Source organism: Vipera ursinii (assembly GCF_947247035.1).
Source record: "Vipera ursinii genome assembly, chromosome: 14".
NCBI lineage: Eukaryota > Metazoa > Chordata > Lepidosauria > Squamata > Viperidae > Vipera > Vipera ursinii.
In genome coordinates, this window is record NC_139527.1 from 280,465 (window position 1) to 299,332 (window position 18,868).

An 18,868-nucleotide genomic window follows, 5' to 3' on the forward strand; every position below is an offset into this window, starting at 1 on the left:
TTCACGTGATTTTAATTCTACCCCTCTGTTTATACAACCTGACTCTGCCAGCGAGGCTCTCCTGATTTTGAATGAAGGCAGAAATGCAGCAGGACACACAAATGGCAGACCAACCGGCGAAGGCCGAGTGGTGGTCCTCCTCCTCCAGTTCCTTCTGCAGTGAGGTCGGCCTGGCATTAGGTGGGTTCCTGGGGTCTTCTGCCTTTGCCTTCCTTGTGTCGCGATCAAGTGGCAGCTGCGATGCTGAGGCTCTTTGCGAGAAAAGTACACGTCTAATTCAAAACAGTTATGTTAGACCATATAAATTTATTTAGTGCCATAAATTACATAATTGAATTTTTATTTCCTTCATATATTTGAGTGAAATAACTAATATTTTGAATCTGCTTGGCCTGCATATGTCTTTCACAGGAACATATTTTCTGTAATATTATGCCTGTATAAAGCTGACATTTAAACGGTTTAATAAATGAGCTGTTGTTTGACTTGTTTCAGATTCAATACATTCTGGTACATTAATAAAATATATTTCAGAAAGCAGCTCAATAGCCCAAACCCTTGATTTATTAGCGATACTTTTGCTATTAGGGGGACAGATATTCAAAATGTCATTAAGGTTAAAATAATAATCAATCACACTAATTAGGCTCAATTTTTCATATGCAAATATAATTAAGCATACATTTCTCAAGAACTTTAAAGAGAATGACGGAAACTGGGGATAGGATCCTGGGGTGGGGGGGCGAGATCCAGTTTGCACTAATGGAACAGCTGTTTCCCCACTTAAATCTGCAACCAGATTGATTTGGCACTTTGCAATCTGCCAAAACTCAGAAAAGTTGGCGCTCAGGCCAAAGAGCACCTAGCGTTCAGGTGAAGCTGCTTAAGGATGAAGCTGGCTCAAACAGGTGCAGAGCAGACTTCACAAGCGGCTGGTTTGGGTTCCTTTGGGGAGGGGTAAACCATTTCTGCCCCTTCCTTACCCCTCCCTGCATTGGTGCTGGGCTGGGCCAGGCCACGTGGCAACTAGGAGTCCAGTCTGACCGACTGGGAGGCTGCTGGCCTTCCACTGCGTGGGCCCATCCCAGCCCTCTAGCTGCCTTGTGCCAGAGCCCTTTTAGCATCCGCTGGAGACGAAGGGAAAAACCCACCGAAGCTTCAGTGCCCGCCTGGGGCTTCTCGGGGGTTGAAGGGGCAGGGGTGGGCAGGGCACTCGAGGGGCATGGGCAGCCTGGCATCTGCCTGGACAAAAGGTGGCAGCTGCTCCCCAGGAGAACCAGTCATTCCTTGGATCAGGGACTCCCTCTTTCTTTTGTGAAGAGAAGGGTTAATAAGTGATGTTTATTTATGAACTTGGAACATTACTGTTGTCGGATAATTTGAATACATGCCTGGGTTATATGTGTCTTCTTTACTGCATACTATAATTTCATTTTTAAAGCTTCCCGAGTGCCATCCTTTGAAAATAATGCCACAAATAAGGAATAAATTCTTTCTTCAGCTGTGTTGGGTACAGCTACCCAGGGACTGAGCCCCCTTGTTCTCCCAGAAGCTTTGTGGGCAGGTCTGTCTTGGCTTGGGGAAGGGTCAGTACAGGTCTTAAAGGGGGGGGGCATTTGCTCTGAACACAGGTCATTTCAGGCAGGCCAAAGAGAGGAGGAGCAGGAAGCAGAGGCTTTGTGGTATCTTTTTTGAAGATCCTGGCGTTTCTCCTTCCAGCTGTTGGCTTCTGTGACCATCTCCCGTGTGCCTCTCTTCAGCCGGAGGATCCGCAAAGGCAGGGAAGGGCTGGGGAATTCAAGCTCCTCCCCACCCATCTGGGAAAGCCTGCGAGCAGGGAGGAAAGGGCTTCCCGGGGAGATCCTGGGGAAAGGGCTTGCACCCAAGGCCAAAGGCAGCTACCCAGAGAAAGGAAGCCCCAGCTGAACCCCCCCTCAACTTTCGGGCCCACCTGCTCAGCCGTGGGTTCCCACCTTGGGGGTGAGGGTGGGCATTGGAGCCCAGGGCAGTCTCCTTTCTTCTCCGCTGGCAGCTCTCTGCAAGCCTCAGCACTTCTCCCCAGGAGCCCCTTCTCAGCCTCAAAGCCGGGTCACGCAAACTGACCCCGAATGGGAGGAAAATGCCGTTTGAAAAGCAGGTTTGTCCCTCTAGGAAAATGTCCTCCTTCCTTTGGTCCACGATCCATCATCCCCTCTCCTCCCGTCACCTTCGTCTCTGGCTCCAGGCAATCCATCTTGTGGTTAAAAAGAAAAAGATTGATTCTCACAAAATGCCATTTTCAAGCAAGACAAATGGAAAGGGGCCCTTTGGAATCATAGTTGCATTGGGTGTAGGAGGGAATCCGCACAGGATCCCAACTGAGAGTTACAGGCAGATCGGTCTCCGGGGGATCCAGGACGGAGGCTCAAAGGGTCAGAAAGAGCATTTAAAACGGCCTGGCCCCTTTCCACAACCTCCTGGGGAGATCAGTGTTTGGTGAGGAAAGCACAGAGGGGGCTAAAATAATGCCAGGCCTGCCCTGGGCTGAACTAGCAACCCTGATCTGGGAATCCCCCTGCCCACATCCTGGCCCCCTTCATCTTCCTCCTCCCCCCAAAAAAAAGAGCCAGAGAGAAAGATCCACCAGAAAGCCCCCTCCCCAGCCAAAGCCTCATTCCTGTTCAACCAATTCCAGAACCTTGCCTTGGATCGGATGGCAAAGGCAGGAGGTGCAGACCAGCCAGGGCTGCTCCCCATATTAGCCTTGGCCAAGATGGCGGCCAGGCCAGCTCCCTCTCAGCTGATCTTGGCTGCAATAGAGACACGGGATCCATTCCTTGGAGACGGGGAGATGGCCTCAACCGCTGAGGCTGGCAGAGGGCCGCGTTGGCCAATCCTGCATCCTGCATGCTGGTAGAGCAGTTCCATGAAGCCCATGGCCCCTTCCTCACCTCGGCCACCCATGGGGAGCCCAAGACGGGCAGAGAGACGTGTCCCCAGTCTCTGCCCAGGAGGGTGTCGGCTGTCCTTGCTCCCTTGCCGGGCAAAGGAAGTGCAGCCTGATTGGGATGCGGGGATGCGCTTCTGCTTCTCTCTCTAATGAGACAAAATAAATTTACACCGTGTCGTCCCCCCTCCCCCCCTCTCCAAAGCAGAGGCAGTTTTTACGCCGTTTAGACAACCTCCGATCTCGCCCCAGTCGCACGGCTCTTGCAAGCTGACTGCATTTTTATGAGCAGGCTTGTTATATGCCAGCAAAGTATGCAAAATATGTCAGGCCCAAGCCGAGATCGGAATCAAAATGACTCTAATTACGTGTAATAATTTTTGCATCCCTGCATAAAACAAGATTTGGCTTTTTATAAGAGAGAGAGAGAGAGAGAAAAGGAATAATGCCTTCCCAATAGTGGAAAGAAAAGTCATTTAGTGGGGTTCGGGGGGTGGGGGACAGAAGATTTGGACGGGTGTGGGGGCCAAGGGCTTCCGCCACTGGAGGGGGCTGCAATGACAAGGAAGGGCTCCTGGGCAGAGCTGAATGCCCCAGGCTGGCCTTTCGGTAGGCTGCCTCCTGGCCGCCAGGGCTTCCTCGCCCAGTTCTGGCCCAGGCGGAGCTCAGCGCAAATGGACAGGGAGCCGCTCTCTCCCTTGCGGAAAGTGGCCTGGATCTGGCCTGACCTCTGACTCTTTCTGGGCTTCTGGCGAGTTGTCCAGCAAGGAGGACTTTATTCCTTAGAGATGGGATTACTTTTGAAACACCGTTGCAGATCTGAACCAATTTCCTCATGGAAAAAGATTTGTTCCAGCAACTGTGATTGTGATTAGTAGAAATTCCAGGGGGTGGGGGCAGAAAGAACGTGGCATTCTGAATGCAAATATGTCCTATTTACATAAAATATTAATCCAAAGATGAGGTTTCTTCCTTGCATCTTTTTACGAATCGGCTGTTTACATAATGGCTGAGATGGTTGAATTGTTTCAATTGCTAGAGAACCCTTTGGCAATTTTTAACCAGGGGGGCACGGCACATTTATGGCACAATATCTCTGTTGTTGTGCATAATGCATGCTCACAACACACACTGAATTGTGTTTAGATGAGGCAGGTGAAATACAGCTGAACAGGATGAGCGTTATGACATCTTACAATGCCCACTTGGTGAAAAGAAGACGCCCGTCTGCGGAATCCCTGGCGGCCCTTTCAGAGTCCCGGATGATCTTCCTTGAAGCTCTCTGGAAAGATGATGGGGTTACTGAGGAGTGGAAGAGGCCGGCTCTCCCACTGGCTGGACTCCCCTCCCCATGGCAAGGGGGACCTCCTCTGTCTGACAAGCTGTCCAGGCTGGTCTTCTGGCCCACAGCATTCTCTGGACTCCAGATCACTTCTAGCATCAACCCCGTGATTTGACGGCAAAAAGGAAGCAAAGTGGGAGGCTTCAATACTTTAAGGCCTTGGGCTGCAGAGAAAATATTCCCTCCCGATTTATGACAGGATGGAGATTAAAGTAATTAGAAAAGGTGGGTAATTCTTTCCTGAAATAACCACGTGTGGCACTGGGACAGCTGCACTGATCAATCCTGCCCCTCCTATAGAAGATGTAGGAAAGCTGCTGCTGCATCTCCTTGGCCAAGAACGACCATAAACACAGGAGATTTTTTAAGAGCAGGTGGCCTCTGGATTCCCCACTCTCTCTCCTCTCCAATTTTCTAATGTTCTTGCAGCTGCTCCCCCCACCAGGCAGCCCCCCTGACGGGAGGCTCTCCTGGGCACTGCCCCCTTCTCTGGCAGGGCATTTGGGGGTGTGGGGGAGGCCTCACCCCAAGGGAGACTCTCTCCAGGGTCTCCGAGAACCAAAGTTGCTCCAGTCACCCTCTCAGCCCTCCCTGGATGCTTTGCTGCAGTGTGTCCAGTTTAGTGTTGCTTCCTCGTGATCCATCTCAGCCTGGATGGACACTTGGCCATCATCAGCTTCGGCCCAAGCTGCCCACAACCTCCCTTGGTTGGGACTCATCACTCCAGTCCAAGGGTTCTGGAGCCACCCGGAGCTCTCCAAGGTCCTGAGCTCCCGTGGTGCTGCCTCTCTCTCCCCCCCCCACCCATTGCTCTCCTCAGTCAAAGGTCGAGCCGAAGCCTCTGAAGGAGGAGGCCTTCCTCCCTCTTCTCTCAAGGGTACCCAGACTCCTGCCTTGTTTGGCCCTTCCTGCATCCTCCTGCTTGGTGGAGGCTCTCCTCCGTCTCTTCAGCCACCTTCAGCAGGGTTGAATTCTCAGACTGGAGGAAACCAAACCCAGCCTTCTCCCACTCTCCCCCCCCCCCTTGCATATTTTGCCTCTTCAGAAGGGTGTCTGCAACTTTCTTCCCGTGCCTGAATGGGTGAGAATCTCTTCAGAAATAGCATCCACCGCAGCCTTCTGCACAAGGCCTTCTTGAGCACGGATGGAGCCCACTCATGCCCCCAACCCAGACCTGGTGCCAGTCCTTGTGCCACTTCTCTGGCCCGTTTCTTAAGCAGCACCTCTGCTATTGGGAGGACCCCCAAAAGGCATTCTAAGAGATTTGGAACCAGGCAAAGGGTTTCCCAGAGGGACCGGCCACGTGCCTTTTTGGCTCGGGAAACCCCCAAATGTTCTGGTCAAGCAGGCTTGTGAAATCAAACTTGTAGGGCCTGCTTATCCAGCGAGGGAAACACAAAGAAGCCGAAGAAGGTGGGATAATGAACGTTGAGCTACAGCGTTGCAGGAAGGGAAAGTAAGTCTGCCGTCTTCAATCCTGCAGCAGCTTCTTCAAAAGAGCCGATATTCCAGCCACCCTCCTTTCAGGCAGGCAGAGACGCTTCGCTGTCACCCAAAAGAAGTGCCTGTCTTCTTCCAAGCTGCACGGAGGCATTCAATTTGGAGTCAATTTAAATTTCAATTGTCTGTGAAATCTAAATCAATAGGCTATAGTTCAATGGTGCTTTAATAAAATGGGACATAACCGAGGACTCGCTGGGGGATTTGGTATGATAAGACATTGCAAAGAGCCTCCATGGCATAATAGTGGCAGGACCATTAGAGAACGATGTGGCGCAGATTCTGCTCCCCAGGAGGCCCAGAGAGCCTGCCCCACGTGTCCCCCTGGGGAGCAGGAAGGGCCCTCTGGAGCTCAACTGCTCTTGGGGATGAGCAGACCCAGGACCCTGGGCAGAAGCATCCTGGCACCCCATTCAGGAAATGCAAGGCAGGTAGAGGCTTAGATGGCTCTGTGTCCTGCAGCCTTGTTAGAGCTGAAATTAAAATGTCACCCAGATTTCAAATCTGCTAATTGGAAAAAACAAACAAACACGGCACCTAGAATACATGAAATGTAACATTTCCCATGTTTTATTTACTTACTTACTTCTGTTACTGAGCTCTCGAAAGAATCCTGAATATGGTTTTGTTGATAAAAATTGTGATTTCTAGTTCAGAAATTAAATGCTCACAGAAGTCAGAAAAATGGTCTACTTTTTGTTTTCATAAAGACATTGGGGAAATCCTTCACTAGCCTTTGTGTGTTGCCCACCCATAGTTGTGGGTCTTTCTGGAACCCAGTTCCGGGTGTCCTTTGTGCTGGGGAAACTGCAGGCACACAGGTGTTTTCACACTTCCAAGCCATGCTCCGCAACCGCTGGACAGTTCAGCAGATTCCACCTCTGAGCACTGCAGCCGGTGGCTTCCACCCTTCCTTGCTGAGTAATATCACTGTCCGGGCAGAGCAAGTGCCCCAGCCGTGGTTCCGTTTGCCTTTGACATGCCGAGAGAAGGGGCTCCAGAGAGGGCAGCCAGCATGGCCGTGCGTTTGGGGCCGAGTTGGCCAAGGGAGGTGGGCAGATGCCTTCCCTTCAGCCCCCTCCATCCCAGAGGATGCCAGAAGCAAACGTCTCCTCCGGTGGGGCTTCTTTCAAGACCCCGAGCGAGAGAGGGCAGGCAGGAGTCTCTGCTCTGCTGGCCAGCTGCCCAGATGGGCCCTTCCAGGAGGCTCCTCTCGGGCCAAAGACAGGAGCCAGGCAGGCCTCATCTGGCTGGGCAGTAAGTGACGCTTAGCTGCTCCTCCTGCCGTGCATCAGCCGCCACTCACATCTCTCCTCCTAATTTATGACTTTTATGTCACTCTGAGCTGCTCCCAAACAGCATTATTTAACTTTATTTGCATTTAGTAATAATTCACTTTTTCTCGGTGCATTGCAAATTATCATAATCAGGCTGGAGATGAAATTGAATTTCATCAACAGCACAGGGGCTTCTCCCTCCCTGCCTGCCTCCCCCTCCCTCCCGTGGCAGAGACGCCTGGAAATGCCTCTGCACCCAGGCTGGATTGGAGGTGGCTGTTTTTTGCCCGAAGGGGCCAGGTGGTGGACCGGGCAGGGTCCTGGCCCAGGGAAGGACTTGGCTTCAGCCCAGCACCAGACTGGATCCTCAGAGCAAATCTCCAAATCTGCTGCAACGTCACACGTTGTGCCTCTTTGTTAAGCAAAGGAGCAAGATTTGCTGCTCTTACCTTCCTATACTTGAAGGTCTGAACAACCCAGAATGTGTCTCTTCTTTGTAGGAAAAAATATATAACCTTGTTCAACAAGGCTGTAAGCTGTTTGTTTCTCCAAATTTACTAAATTTACTAAAGCAAGCAAACAAAAAAGAATAAAAAATAATTTTCTGCACAGCCTATTTTTGCTTGAGAAAAAAAGTGGCTGGGGAGGATGCCAGGGGTCTTCCCTTTTCCCCCTGGAAAATCAAAACTCCACTGAAGAGGCTCCAGAGTCCTCTTGAGTTAAATGAAACTTTTAAAAGTCTTGTTCTTGAGAATGCCAGAGACCCAGAGGGCAGCTGGAAAACAGCCCTGGAAGAAATACAACTAGCCTTGTGCAAAGCCCTAATGAGAAAAAGAACAAGTGGAGATGGAAGCCTAACGAGAAACGCTGCACAAGAAAAACTACAGCTGCCTTGGCGGGGCGGGGGAGAGAGGAGAGAGAGAGAGAGAGAGAGAGAGAGAGAGAGAGAGAGAGAGAGAGAGAGAGAGAGAGAGAGAGAGAGAGAGAGAGAGAGAGATGTGCTGCAGCCTCTACGTGGCCGACCGGCCAACCAGCATATTGATCAGGGCCAGAGAAATGAGAGGAGAGACTGAAGGGGGGATAAATACCGGGGAGATAGCCAGCGCCAAGCCTGATGAAAACAAGGGGGAGGGGAGGGACGCAGCTTAAATCAAAGAGCAAGCCCACCAAAGAGATGCAGTGATAAAAGGATTTGTGGGGCAAAGGGAGGACAAGGAGGAGGGGGCTGGCCTATCTCCTTGGGGTCCAAGGGAGGGGAGGGGGAAGCGGGCACATGCCAGAGGAGCCCACTCCCCAGGCCTTGTGATGAACATCATCTCACAATCTAAAACATGAAATCGGAAACGCCGCTAGCTAATATATTTAAAAACGTTCGCTTATGTAGAGAATCAGTAATAATTGTCAAAATGGGCATTGATAGGGCCAAGGTTTAATCCAGAGATTCAATTTGAAGCCAATTCGATCAAATCTCTGAATTGAGTCAAATTGTTAAATCAAATCAAATCACATGCACAAAAAGCCTCTTTTTTCCTCCCTGCATTGAGTTGGAAAATCAAATCAAAACAATTTTCTGGATCAATTTGAAGTGTCAAAATAGATCAAATCAGTGACTTGATTTGAAGCAGGTCACAGCCAATCTACCTCCCCCCTTAAAGGCAGCCGAGGGTGAGGACCAGAGTGGCCCTTCCAAGAAGGCCAGGGACCCCGGTGACCCACCCCGGGCTAGCCCACCTCCACGGGCTCTTGAGAGGATGATGCCCACCAGTTTCAGTCCTCTTTTCATCCTTGGGGCCGTGGACAGAGATCCAGTTTTCGATGGGACTCAGAACTGAGCCCGGATCTCCCCAATCCTCGGTCAACACCGCAGCCGCCCGTGGGCAGGACTGAGCTGTGCCAGCATCTTTCCTGGCTTAGCAGTTGTGGGGAGGGAACCTCGGAGCAGCCTGGAGCCCAGGAGACCCTCCTCATTTTGAGAACAGCTGTGATTGGCAGAGGGAGGGCAGCCCAGTGAGGGGCCTCAGCCAATCACAGCGCTTACCACCCGTTGCAGATGCATACTCAGGAGGGTCAGGACTGTGCTGGACCCAGGGCCTTCTTGACCCAGACACACACACATCCCGTGGGCTGAGGAGGGACCCAGAACACCCCAAGATGCAAAGAGGATTTTCTGCTGCCTCCCAGCAAAGGCAGAAGGATGCAGAGTTAACAGATATTACTCCCCCCCCTCGAAGATGACCCCAGGCGCATGCCACCTTCAGAATCAGACCTTTTCAGCAGCCTGGCTTGTCCACTCAGCAGAGTGTCCTGCAAAGCCTTTTCAAATTGAAATGGTGATTGGCTGGCCGAGGTTAATAGGAGTGTTGGAAAATAAATAGGTTATTGATTGATAATAACAATACGCTGACTGCAGCCATAATTCCTGGCCTTCTCTGACCCGATATTACAGAAAATCCAGTTAGCATCTCATTATGACCAGCTGGCTGAGGGAGGGGGTATTAATGAGGAGATGATGAGGGCCGAGGAAGAGGAAGAGGAGGAAGGCCACAGGCCGGGGTGGGGTGAGAGCCAGTCTCAGCCCTAGTTATTGTGGGTGAACTGCAGGTCAGGCAACCCCCACCCCTTCTGGCCAAAGGATGGGCCTGGACAGAGCAGCCCCACAGGCACCGCAGGGCCACTTACTTGGTCCCTCATACTGTCTCAGCTGGTGCAACCGAGGTGCCGGTGGCGTCTCCAGTTCTTGGGGGATAAACGGAGGCAAACTCAACCGGACAACGGTTTGCTGGGCGACAGCGCCCCCTCGCCAAGCCGGAGACCCTCCTGCCCGCGCCCCAAACGGGCAAAGCCCCGGGCCTTCCCCAGCGGAGAGGAAGGGGACCGCGGACACGCAGCTGAAGCAGGCGAGGCGAGCCGTTTCCTTGCCTAAGTCGCCACCTGGCGCCCGAAGTGCCTGCGTGGCGCCTTTCCCTCCAGGGCTGCCCCCGCCCTCCTCTGACAAAGGGAGCCCTCCAAGGGGAGAGCCAGACACCCCCCGAAGGAATGGGGGTCCCATGACAGCCCGCCGGGGTGCAGTTCACTCGCGATCGAGGGCTCAGCCGGGATCTCTCCGCCCTGGCTTCGAAGCCCGGTTCGATCAGTCCTTGAGGGGTGGGCTCCACGTGGGGCGAGACGGACCCGGGCGGCGCGTGGAGGGCCGGGCTGCTGTGCCAGCTCATTCCGGAGTGGATGAGAAGAGGAAGGGGGGAGGCGGTTCGGGGGGTCGAGGGAAGGGAGACCGCTTTCCTCGGGACGGGGGAGGGGAGGCCCGGGGCGCAGCATGGGGCGGGCGGCGGTCGCTGTCCAGGCACGCTCGTGACTTCCAGCCAGGAGGCACGAAGCTTGGACTTCAACTCCCAGGAAGTTTTGGCTGCCGTGCGCGATGGGCAGCGAAGTCCCAATCTAAAGAATCCAAAAACATACGCGGGGCGGGCGGGGCGGGGAAGAGGGCATCCTCCGGGCGTCACCGCACCACCGATTTGCACCTCAGCGACGTGCGGACTGCACGCCTGCAACACAAGACTAAGCTCTCAGGGCATTGTGGGAGATGTAGTTCCTTCGCGAGGGGCTCGCCTTGCTTATGAAAACTACATTTCCCAGAATGGACAGGTTGCTGTTCGCGAGGGCACGTGACCGGTGGTCGTGGCTCTGGGTGATTTCAGCCCTGGAGTTCGGGGGCCCGATCCTGGGAGAGGGGGGCGCCTCCTCGCCTGAGGGCCGGGAGAGGAGGAGGAGGAGGAGGAGGAGGAGGAAGGGGGCGGCGATGCTCCAAGCGCCTCCTTCCGCGCGCTTCGCCTCTGCCCGGGAGAAACGCTCTCGACGGTCTGCGCCGGGCCGCCTGTCCGGCCCCCTTCCTCCTCCGCTGGCGCCCGGAATCGTAAAAGGCGGCGCAGCCTTCGCAGCACCGCGATTCCGCCGCCTTCCCGGATCGTGTCTGTCGTTGGGACGGGCGCTTTGGCCACCCCAGTGGCGATGCGGGCGCTGCCGTGAAGCCGCCCCTTCTTCCGCCCCCTAGGCGTAAGAGCGGGGATCGGCCCAGCGAGCCCGTCTGGTCCCGACAGGCCGGGGCCGCGAGAAGTGCGCCCCTTCCTAGCTGGGCGGGCTCCTCCCTCCCTTCCGGCCTCACAAGGCGCCCCTTGCTAGCTTTGCCCTCGGCCTCGCTCGGGTATGTTCCCGGGAGGAGGTCAGCCACGCGCGGAGACCGGTGGGACCACAAGAGCCTCCCGGCGGCCAGGCGGCCTCCGCCAGCTGCGGGGAGCGAGGCTTTGGCGGGGTCCGTCCCCGTCCCGGCAGGGCCAGCTCAGCGCCACCTGCGCCCGCCGCCGCCGCCGCCGCCGCGCGAGTCCCCCGGGCTGGGAGTGGGCGGGGCGCCCGTCCCCTCCTCCTCCTCCTCCTCGGTGCGCGTGACGTCTCTCGGCGCCGGCCGGGCAGCGGGAGGAGCGAAGCCGCCCGGGGCTGCCTGCGCTCTCACCGGCCGAAGGGGGCTCCGCTACCGGCGCGGCTCGAGCGGTGAGTACCCCCGGCGCCCCCCGCCTCGCTCCCTCCTCTCTCCCCGGCGAGGGTCCCCGGCGCCCCCTGCCAGCTGGCGCCCTCCCTGTAGAAGGGGGCCGGGAGACGCTCGGCTCCGCAAAGGTTTTCTCCCGGCACCGCTACTGACCCGCTTTGCTTGCTCCGATGGCCTCGGCCGGTTCCCCGCTTTACCCCGGGTGCCTCCCCGACACATCCCCTTAGCTTCCCCTCGCCGCCGCGAAGGCCGCTTGGGCAGTGCCTGGTGGACCCGGATGCAGCTTCTGTGCGCTTTCCAGCTCGACCCCCAATCTTCAGTTCTTCTTCCGAAAGGACGGTGGTCCTGTGTATGGAATGAACCCAGTAGGGTCCAGAGATACAGTGCTCCTGGCTCTGGAGGCTTCCTTCGATAGGTCCCCCTTCCGCAGGACAAATATCCCCTCTCCCCATCAACCAGATACGGTCTGCTTAAAAGCAGAGGTTCAGGGACTGGTTCTGGACATCGGAACAGAGCGGCCCTTCCACCCACCCGCATCCCGACTGACTTTAGCTCCTGTGAGACGGCTTTGGCTTGCAGGGTGTGGAGAGTTGGGGGTCAGGTCCCCCCCCCCCCGCTCTTCTTCTCTGCTGCCACCCCCTGGCCAGGAGTTGCTTTGCCTTTGGGCAAGAGCGGGGGGGGGGGGAGTTTCCTCTGGGTCTCCTCCCAGCTTCCACTACCACTCACCCACCCACCCACTGCTGTTTTGAATCTTTTTTTTCCATTGCCGGAAAATTCATTTTGCATCCAAAACAGCCCAACTGGACAGCCTCCTCCTCCCTCCACCTTCTCTCTTTCCTCTTTGGGTATTTGTGTGTGTGTGCGCGCGCGCATCTGCTCATGTATGTAAGTGTCCCTAAGCTGCTTTTGAACAACCTACATAATACCCGCATGGTAAATGGTTAGTTGCTGCTGCACCGTTGGAGAAAAATGACAGGCAACCTTGAGGGAAAATTATTTTTATTTGTTCTTTATAAATAACAGGTGAAACGGTTGCCCAAGCCTTGCAGTTGATCCACACTAGAGATGGGCTTCAGCCCAGATCTTGGTGGGGCTTCAGTCCTTCAGGAGTAGATGAGACCTTTGTGCTCACCCCTGCCACGGATGCTAAGATGCAGAAGGGGCCTCCAGGCCTACTGCCCCTTTTTGGCACCCTTGGAACCAGCCATGAGCCACACTGGAAGGCCATTTGCAGGAAAAGTGCTCTATTTTAGAGAAGGCTGAGTCAAACTGAAGACCAAAACCCACAAGTGTGGTTTCGTAACTGGCACAGGAAACTAATTTTATCTCTTCCTCAGCTGCTGCAGGCCCGTAGCTCTTGATTTCCTGTTGCAGGCAGAGGGAGAGCCTGAACTGTTCTCAAGGCATCCTCCTCCTTGCCTCCTCTTCTCTGGGGGCTCTCCAGAGCTGCCACCTGGCCTCCTCCTGAGCCCCTTTCCACCCTTCGAAAGGGCCAGGTGTGGAGGGCAGGGCTCCCCAGCAGAGCAGCATCTGTTTGCCTCCTTGAGCTTTCCTTCCCTGCCCCTGGACGGGAAGCTCTTCAGCTAAGTGGGCTCTGTTTAGTAAACACTGCCGTGCCTGGAACCAATTGGGCAGGCAGCTCCCTCCCACCGCAGGCCGTGGTTTTCCCACATGACCATGGTTTAGGCGTTTGTATTCATTTTTTTTATTGAAAAGTTTTAACATACATTTTATCTTTATCTTTTATCTTTATCTTTTATCTTTAACAATCCCCCCTCCCCCTCCCCTACCCATCCCTCCCTACCCCTCCCCCCTCCCCCCCCCACTTCCCAGAGCTAAGTACAAGGTATAAAAACAAAAAAACAATCATGAACATCCATATGCTAACAACCATAAACTCTAAAATCTATCACTCTCTAGCTCATATAGGATAACTACAAGCACTATTAATATTAAATATAAAAAAAGAAAAAAGAAAAAAGAAAGGAAGACTTATTCAAATGCTACATGAAACTTTTTAGTCCCATATTTGTTCTGGATATACTCAATCCATTTTCTCCACTCCATAATATAACGTTCTTGCGAGTGATCTTTCAAATAAGCCGAGATCTTTGCCATCTCTGCCAGGTGCGTTTGTATTCATTTTGCAAGGCTTGGACACAAACTCGAACCCCAGACTCCCTCCAGGCTTGGATGGGCGGGGGGAGGGTGTGCCCTGGAGCCCACATTTCAAAGTACTTTCTCCCCCATCCACGCCAGTCTTTGCCATGCAGAGGCTCCTTCTGGCGCTTAAGAGCAAATTGAAATGCCCTCCTTGACATCACAAGAGCTCCCGAGGCCTTTTGGCAGGCGTGGGTGGCTGAGAAACTGCCGGCCTGAATCACAGTGGTGCATCCGGCTGTGTGGCTCACAGTCCCTTAGCAACTAGCTCGATGGTTCCAGAATGCTGATCCATGAGAGGGCCTTTCTTTTTGCTGGAACCGAGAGCAGGAGTGTGCCACAGTAAGAGCTGAACTGCTCTGGGAGCCACCCAATGAAGGCAGCCTGCCTGCCCAGCAAGGGCCAAAGTTGGTGGCCTTTGCCGAGTGATGCTCCCTCTGGCTTCTCCTGCCAGAAGCACCGAGGAACGGGGACGGGAGGGCCCATTCTGGCAGGAGGCAGTTTCCAAAGCATCCCAGCCTTCTCATTTTGTGGGCAGAGTCTGTCCAGGCACTGCAGCTGGCACACTGTGCGTCCTTCAGGAAACTGGTGTTGCACTTGAGGGGCGCCACCAAGGTCCCAGACCGGTAGCATTGCAAGCCTGGCCCGATCCTTCTTATTTGGCTTTGGCTGTCTTCCCTTTATCCCCAGGGAGCCTGGGAGTCCGAACACAAGCTGGACTTTCAGCCGGCTGGCCTGAGAGTCAGAAAGAACCTTTGGGTGCCAGTTGCTCAAAGTTAGAATTTAACCAATAAACACACTTTTGCACACCCCTCTATTTTTTTCAATATACTTCAAATGCTGGGTAAAATTGTCTTTTACTCCTGGGGGAATATATACTCCCCCTGACATGTGGTGTACTGCTTGATTCCTTAAATGTTCTGGATCGAAGCTGTTGTGCTATAATTAATCTCTTGTAAGACTTCTATGGTCTGTGTAAGCAGATATAATTAACCTTAACAGGTCTCTCCAGATAGTTTGAACTCGTAGAAACACCTTTTATATAGAAATACCTTTATTGCCACTGGGTTGGCAAACCTAAAAAACCCCTCTCCCCCTTCAACCCCCCTGCCACCACCCGATGATGCAGATGGCACCTTTGGCCTCTTCTGAAAATGCGGCGGACGGCAGAGTTCCTTGGATTCTGCGGGACAGAAGTTTCCTGTTTACCTAATGCAGCAAATTAACGAGCAGCTGCCTTCTGCAGGATTGAGCAGCCTTTTTATCTAGGCCACCCAGCGTGTGTGCGTGGATGCATACGTGTGCATGTGTGCTCATTGTGTGTGTACCTAGCCTTGGGGGGGAGGGGTCTCTGTGGAGCTCTCCAGCTGCCTGGCTTGATGAAGCATGGCCGCCTGTCTGTTGTCATGGCAACAGGCTCATTCTTTGTCCCCGAAACAGGCTGTGTCTTCCAGCTTGGCCTGGAATGCAGCCTTAAGCCCAGCTGATCCCACAAGGCGCCCAGCAGCATCAGGTGGGGCTTCTGCACGGGAGGAAGCTGTCCGGGGCCCCTCCAGGAGGCAGGAGGGACCCAAGCCAGGGAGCTCCAGTGCAGGATGCGGCCCCTGCAAAGTCTCTGCCTGACCCTGTGCTTTCCTTCCCCAGGCTGGACTTCCCTGATTTGAGGGTTCGTGGTTGTGCTGAGAGGGAGCAACGAGCGAGCATGAAAATGAACTCCACCAGGGAAGGTGAGCCATAAGAGACTCCCCTGATGTCTCTCGGCCACGGTGGATGAATATTTGATGGCCCCCCCAACCCCCCCCTCAGGCCCGTGTTTTGTGCCATTAATATTTGATCACCTTCAAAAGCTGCAAGGAACTGTTAATGGAGGCTGATTGGCATGGAAGAGCAGCAGGAAGGGAAGGAGGGCGGGTGGAGGCAAAGCGTCCTTGCTGTGTCGGTCCTGAGGCTGGGATCTTAGGCTGCCCTGCCCAGCAATCCGGCCAAGAGACCCTTTCCCAGGAAGCCTTGCTGAAGAGCAGTGAGCGGGGGGGGGGGAATACTGTGGAGCTCCCCTCTGCTCTCCTTCATGGAGGCAGGGTGGGCTCTGCCCACCAAGAGGGAAGTCAGACGATTAAAGACCCTTCCGCTATTGTCCCAGCAGCATCCAGATGTTGACGGTGGCGCGACCGCTGGTCCCATGTGGAGGAGGCGAGGATGCGGCTGACCGTGAGACGAGTGCTGATGGTGGTGGGCTTTGCCATTGCCCTGATGGTCTCCGTCCAGCTGGGCCAGCAGATGCTACAGTGCCAACAGATCCTGGGGCAGGGCTCCAGCCGGGCACTGATGCGTCCCGAGAGCGAGGAGCTGGTGATGCTCGACGCCAACCGAGTTGAGTATCGCTACAGTAAGGAGATGCCGCTCATCTTCATCGGGGGTGTTCCTCGGAGCGGGACCACCCTAATGCGAGCCATGCTGGACGCCCACCCGGAGGTGCGCTGCGGGGAGGAGACGCGCATCATCCCGCGGGTGCTGGCTATGCGCCAAGCCTGGTCCCGATCTGGGCAAGAAAAGATGCGCCTGGACGAAGCCGGGGTGACGGACCAGGTGCTGGACGCAGCCATGCAGGCCTTCATCCTGGAGGTGATTGCCAAGCATGGGGAGCCGGCCCGCTACCTCTGCAACAAGGACCCCTTCACGCTCAAGTCCTCCATTTACCTCTCCCACCTCTTCCCCAACTCCAAATTCCTGCTGATGGTGCGCGACGGGCGGGCTTCCGTCCATTCCATGATCACCAGGAAGGTCACCATTGCCGGCTTCGACCTGCGGAGCTACCGGGATTGCCTGACCAAGTGGAACAAAGCGATCGAGGTGATGCACTCCCAGTGCCTGGCCATCGGGCGGTTGCGCTGCCTCCCCGTCTACTACGAGCAGCTGGTTCTGCACCCCCAGAAGTCCATGCGGGCCATCATGGACTTCCTGGGCATCGCCTGGAGCGATGCTGTCCTGCACCACGAGGAGCTGATTGGGAAGCCCGGCGGCGTCTCCCTGTCCAAGTGAGGGGCTGGTTGGGGATCACCGCCTGGTTGGGCTGGATCGGGTCGGGTGCAGTTCTAATTCAGGGGCTGGAATCCCCTTGAAGGTCTGGGGTGCATGACCAGGGTGCCCCCCCCCAAAAAAAATTCAGGCACAGGGGGAGACAATTCTGCAGTTCCACCTCCTAAGTTTTTGTAGATTTAGCTTGCAAGTCCTCGGGCTGACATTGATCTGCAGGAAAGCCAAGCGCAACACACAAATGTTTCTGGTCTCTGCACAGGATCGAGCGATCCACGGACCAAGTGATCAAGCCTGTGAACATGGAGGCCTTGACCAAGTGGCTGGGACACATTCCGGACGACGTAGTGCAGGACATGGCTCAGATTGCCCCCATGCTGGCCAGGCTGGGCTATGACCCCTATGCAAACCCTCCCAACTACGGTAGCCCAGACCCCCTGGTGATCAACAACACCCACCGGGTGAGTGGCGCAGGGTCCCTGCCTGGGCTGGGTCTCCCGGCCTGATTGGCATCTTCCTCCCTTTGGCCGCAGGAAAGGGGCTTTCCACACACAATCCGGATTATTGTAAACCCCTCCTAGCTCAGAACTAGAGAAACAGTCTTTTTCCTCACTGAAAGGGGGGGAGGCAAGCCCATCTTTTCAATGGTGAGACTGCCTGGCTGAGCAAAGGGCTGCAGGGCCCAATCCTGCTTACCCGGCTGACTCCGTGCTCCTCTTTGCCAGGTCCTGAACGGAGACTTCAAAACACCTGCCAATCTGAAGGGACACCTTCAGGTCAGCTCCTTCGCCTCCGTCCTCCCAGGCTGCAGAAATGATCCTAATTCAGCTAGGCATAGTCCTTTGGGGTCCACCAGTGTCCCCTCCCCAAATGCTTTCTATTTCTGGGGCTGGGTAGTTTTCAAGGGAGGGGACTAGGAGGATGCCAAAGTAGGGGTGCTCCCCTCTGCACCTTCCATTGAGAGGATCCTGTCAGGCAGTGCCGCCTTCTCTTCTGGGTGGCTTTGCCCTGTCATTCTTTTCCGACTGTTGCATCTCCTCAGAGACTACAGCTTAAATCACTTTGAGATTTGATATACGAATTTCCTGCAGCCAGGAATAACTAATCCAATAGTAAGTATCCCTTAAAATATTTGGACTAACTTTGCTCCTATCTGGACCTGTTTGGAAAGCTAGAAACCCCAGACAACCGGTGCAAAAGTGAAACTGCCCAGCTCAGAAGCCATTGACCTTTCCTCTGTTTGATCTTTGCAGGGGACTCCGAACGCGACTGCTTTTCACTGACCAACTCAATGATTTCCAGGTACGTCTTGGCGTGTCCCAGCAGATCATGTCTCCAACTCAGGTGGGGCTACACAGGAGCCATCCTGATGCTGGGAGGGCGCTTCTCCAGGGCGTCATCCTCTCGGCCCTGGATTCACACCAAAGGAGGAAACCCTGGTCTCCCTCGCTTGAAGACTGTGCTTGGACACCGTCCAGGAGTAATTCTGCTTTCTTTTAGGTGCAAATTTCTTCCCCTTGTTCTGAAGAGAAGAAAATTTGCAAACAACGAGAGTGGGGATCTGTTATCCAAGCATATTGCTTGCTACAGATATTGCCAAATCAAGTGTTATCTGTGAAATACTTTTCATTTTGTCATTAATTTGTCAAGTTTGAACTTTCCAGTTCCGGGAAATAAGTCACGTACCAAGTTTGGACACTGCTCTGCAGTCATGTATGTAGAAATAAAAGGAACCATAAAGAATATTGGAGATTTTATACTTGTCTGCGGAATAGGTTTTTCAGCTCTGTGTAAAACCATCTTGTAATTTTTGTTCTTTAATTTGCAAACTAGCTGTTTGTATATCCTCTTTATAGCGCTTTCCGTCTTACTGACACTTGTCTCTTTTAATTCTCTCTTCTCTGTAATTTACCAAATTAAAGAGGTTTATTTATTAATTCTGATATAGATAGATAGATGTAGATAGATAGCCTTTCAGATTTTATTCTTGTGAGAGAACAGTTAAACCCTGTTTTAACTGAGAACTTTTAAAATATCGGTGGTAACTATCGGTACTCCCTAGAATGGGGATGTTCCTATTTGTTTTCTTGGCA

General features: G+C 54.0%; 1 protein-coding gene and 1 long non-coding RNA gene across 9 annotated transcripts; one reads left to right on the top strand and one right to left on the bottom strand.

Annotated features, from left to right (window-relative positions):
• Nucleotides 1-286: 286 nt before the first annotated feature.
• On the bottom strand, nucleotides 287-11,997 carry LOC310646923. 2 transcript variants are annotated; one of them, XR_014493792.1, is made up of 2 exons: nucleotides 11,736-11,997; nucleotides 287-2,233 (listed from the first exon to the last, which is right to left on the bottom strand). It is a non-coding gene; the product is annotated as an uncharacterized lncRNA (long non-coding RNA). The 2 variants fall into 2 exon arrangements; XR_014493793.1 differs by lacking the exon at nucleotides 11,736-11,997 and adding an exon at nucleotides 4,123-4,152.
• Nucleotides 11,172-18,827, top strand: TPST2 (tyrosylprotein sulfotransferase 2). Of its 7 annotated transcripts, none has more exons than XR_014493791.1 (7): nucleotides 11,174-11,587; nucleotides 15,387-15,469; nucleotides 15,886-16,777; nucleotides 17,038-17,236; nucleotides 17,501-17,887; nucleotides 18,029-18,077; nucleotides 18,276-18,292. XR_014493791.1 is itself a non-coding variant. In XM_083373740.1 (7 exons), the coding sequence occupies exons 3-6, from the start codon at nucleotides 15,939-15,941 to the stop codon at nucleotides 18,056-18,058; spliced, it is 1,119 nt and encodes a 372-aa protein (XP_083229866.1). In that variant the 5' UTR covers nucleotides 11,176-11,587; nucleotides 15,387-15,469; nucleotides 15,886-15,938; the 3' UTR covers nucleotides 18,059-18,077; nucleotides 18,276-18,825. The 7 variants fall into 7 exon arrangements, 4 of the variants coding, with proteins under 4 accessions (XP_083229864.1, XP_083229863.1, XP_083229866.1 ...); XM_083373740.1 differs by having other exon boundaries at nucleotides 11,176-11,587; nucleotides 17,501-17,551; nucleotides 18,276-18,825; XR_014493789.1 differs by having other exon boundaries at nucleotides 17,501-18,077; nucleotides 18,276-18,827.
• The last annotated feature ends 41 nt before the right edge of the window (nucleotides 18,828-18,868 follow it).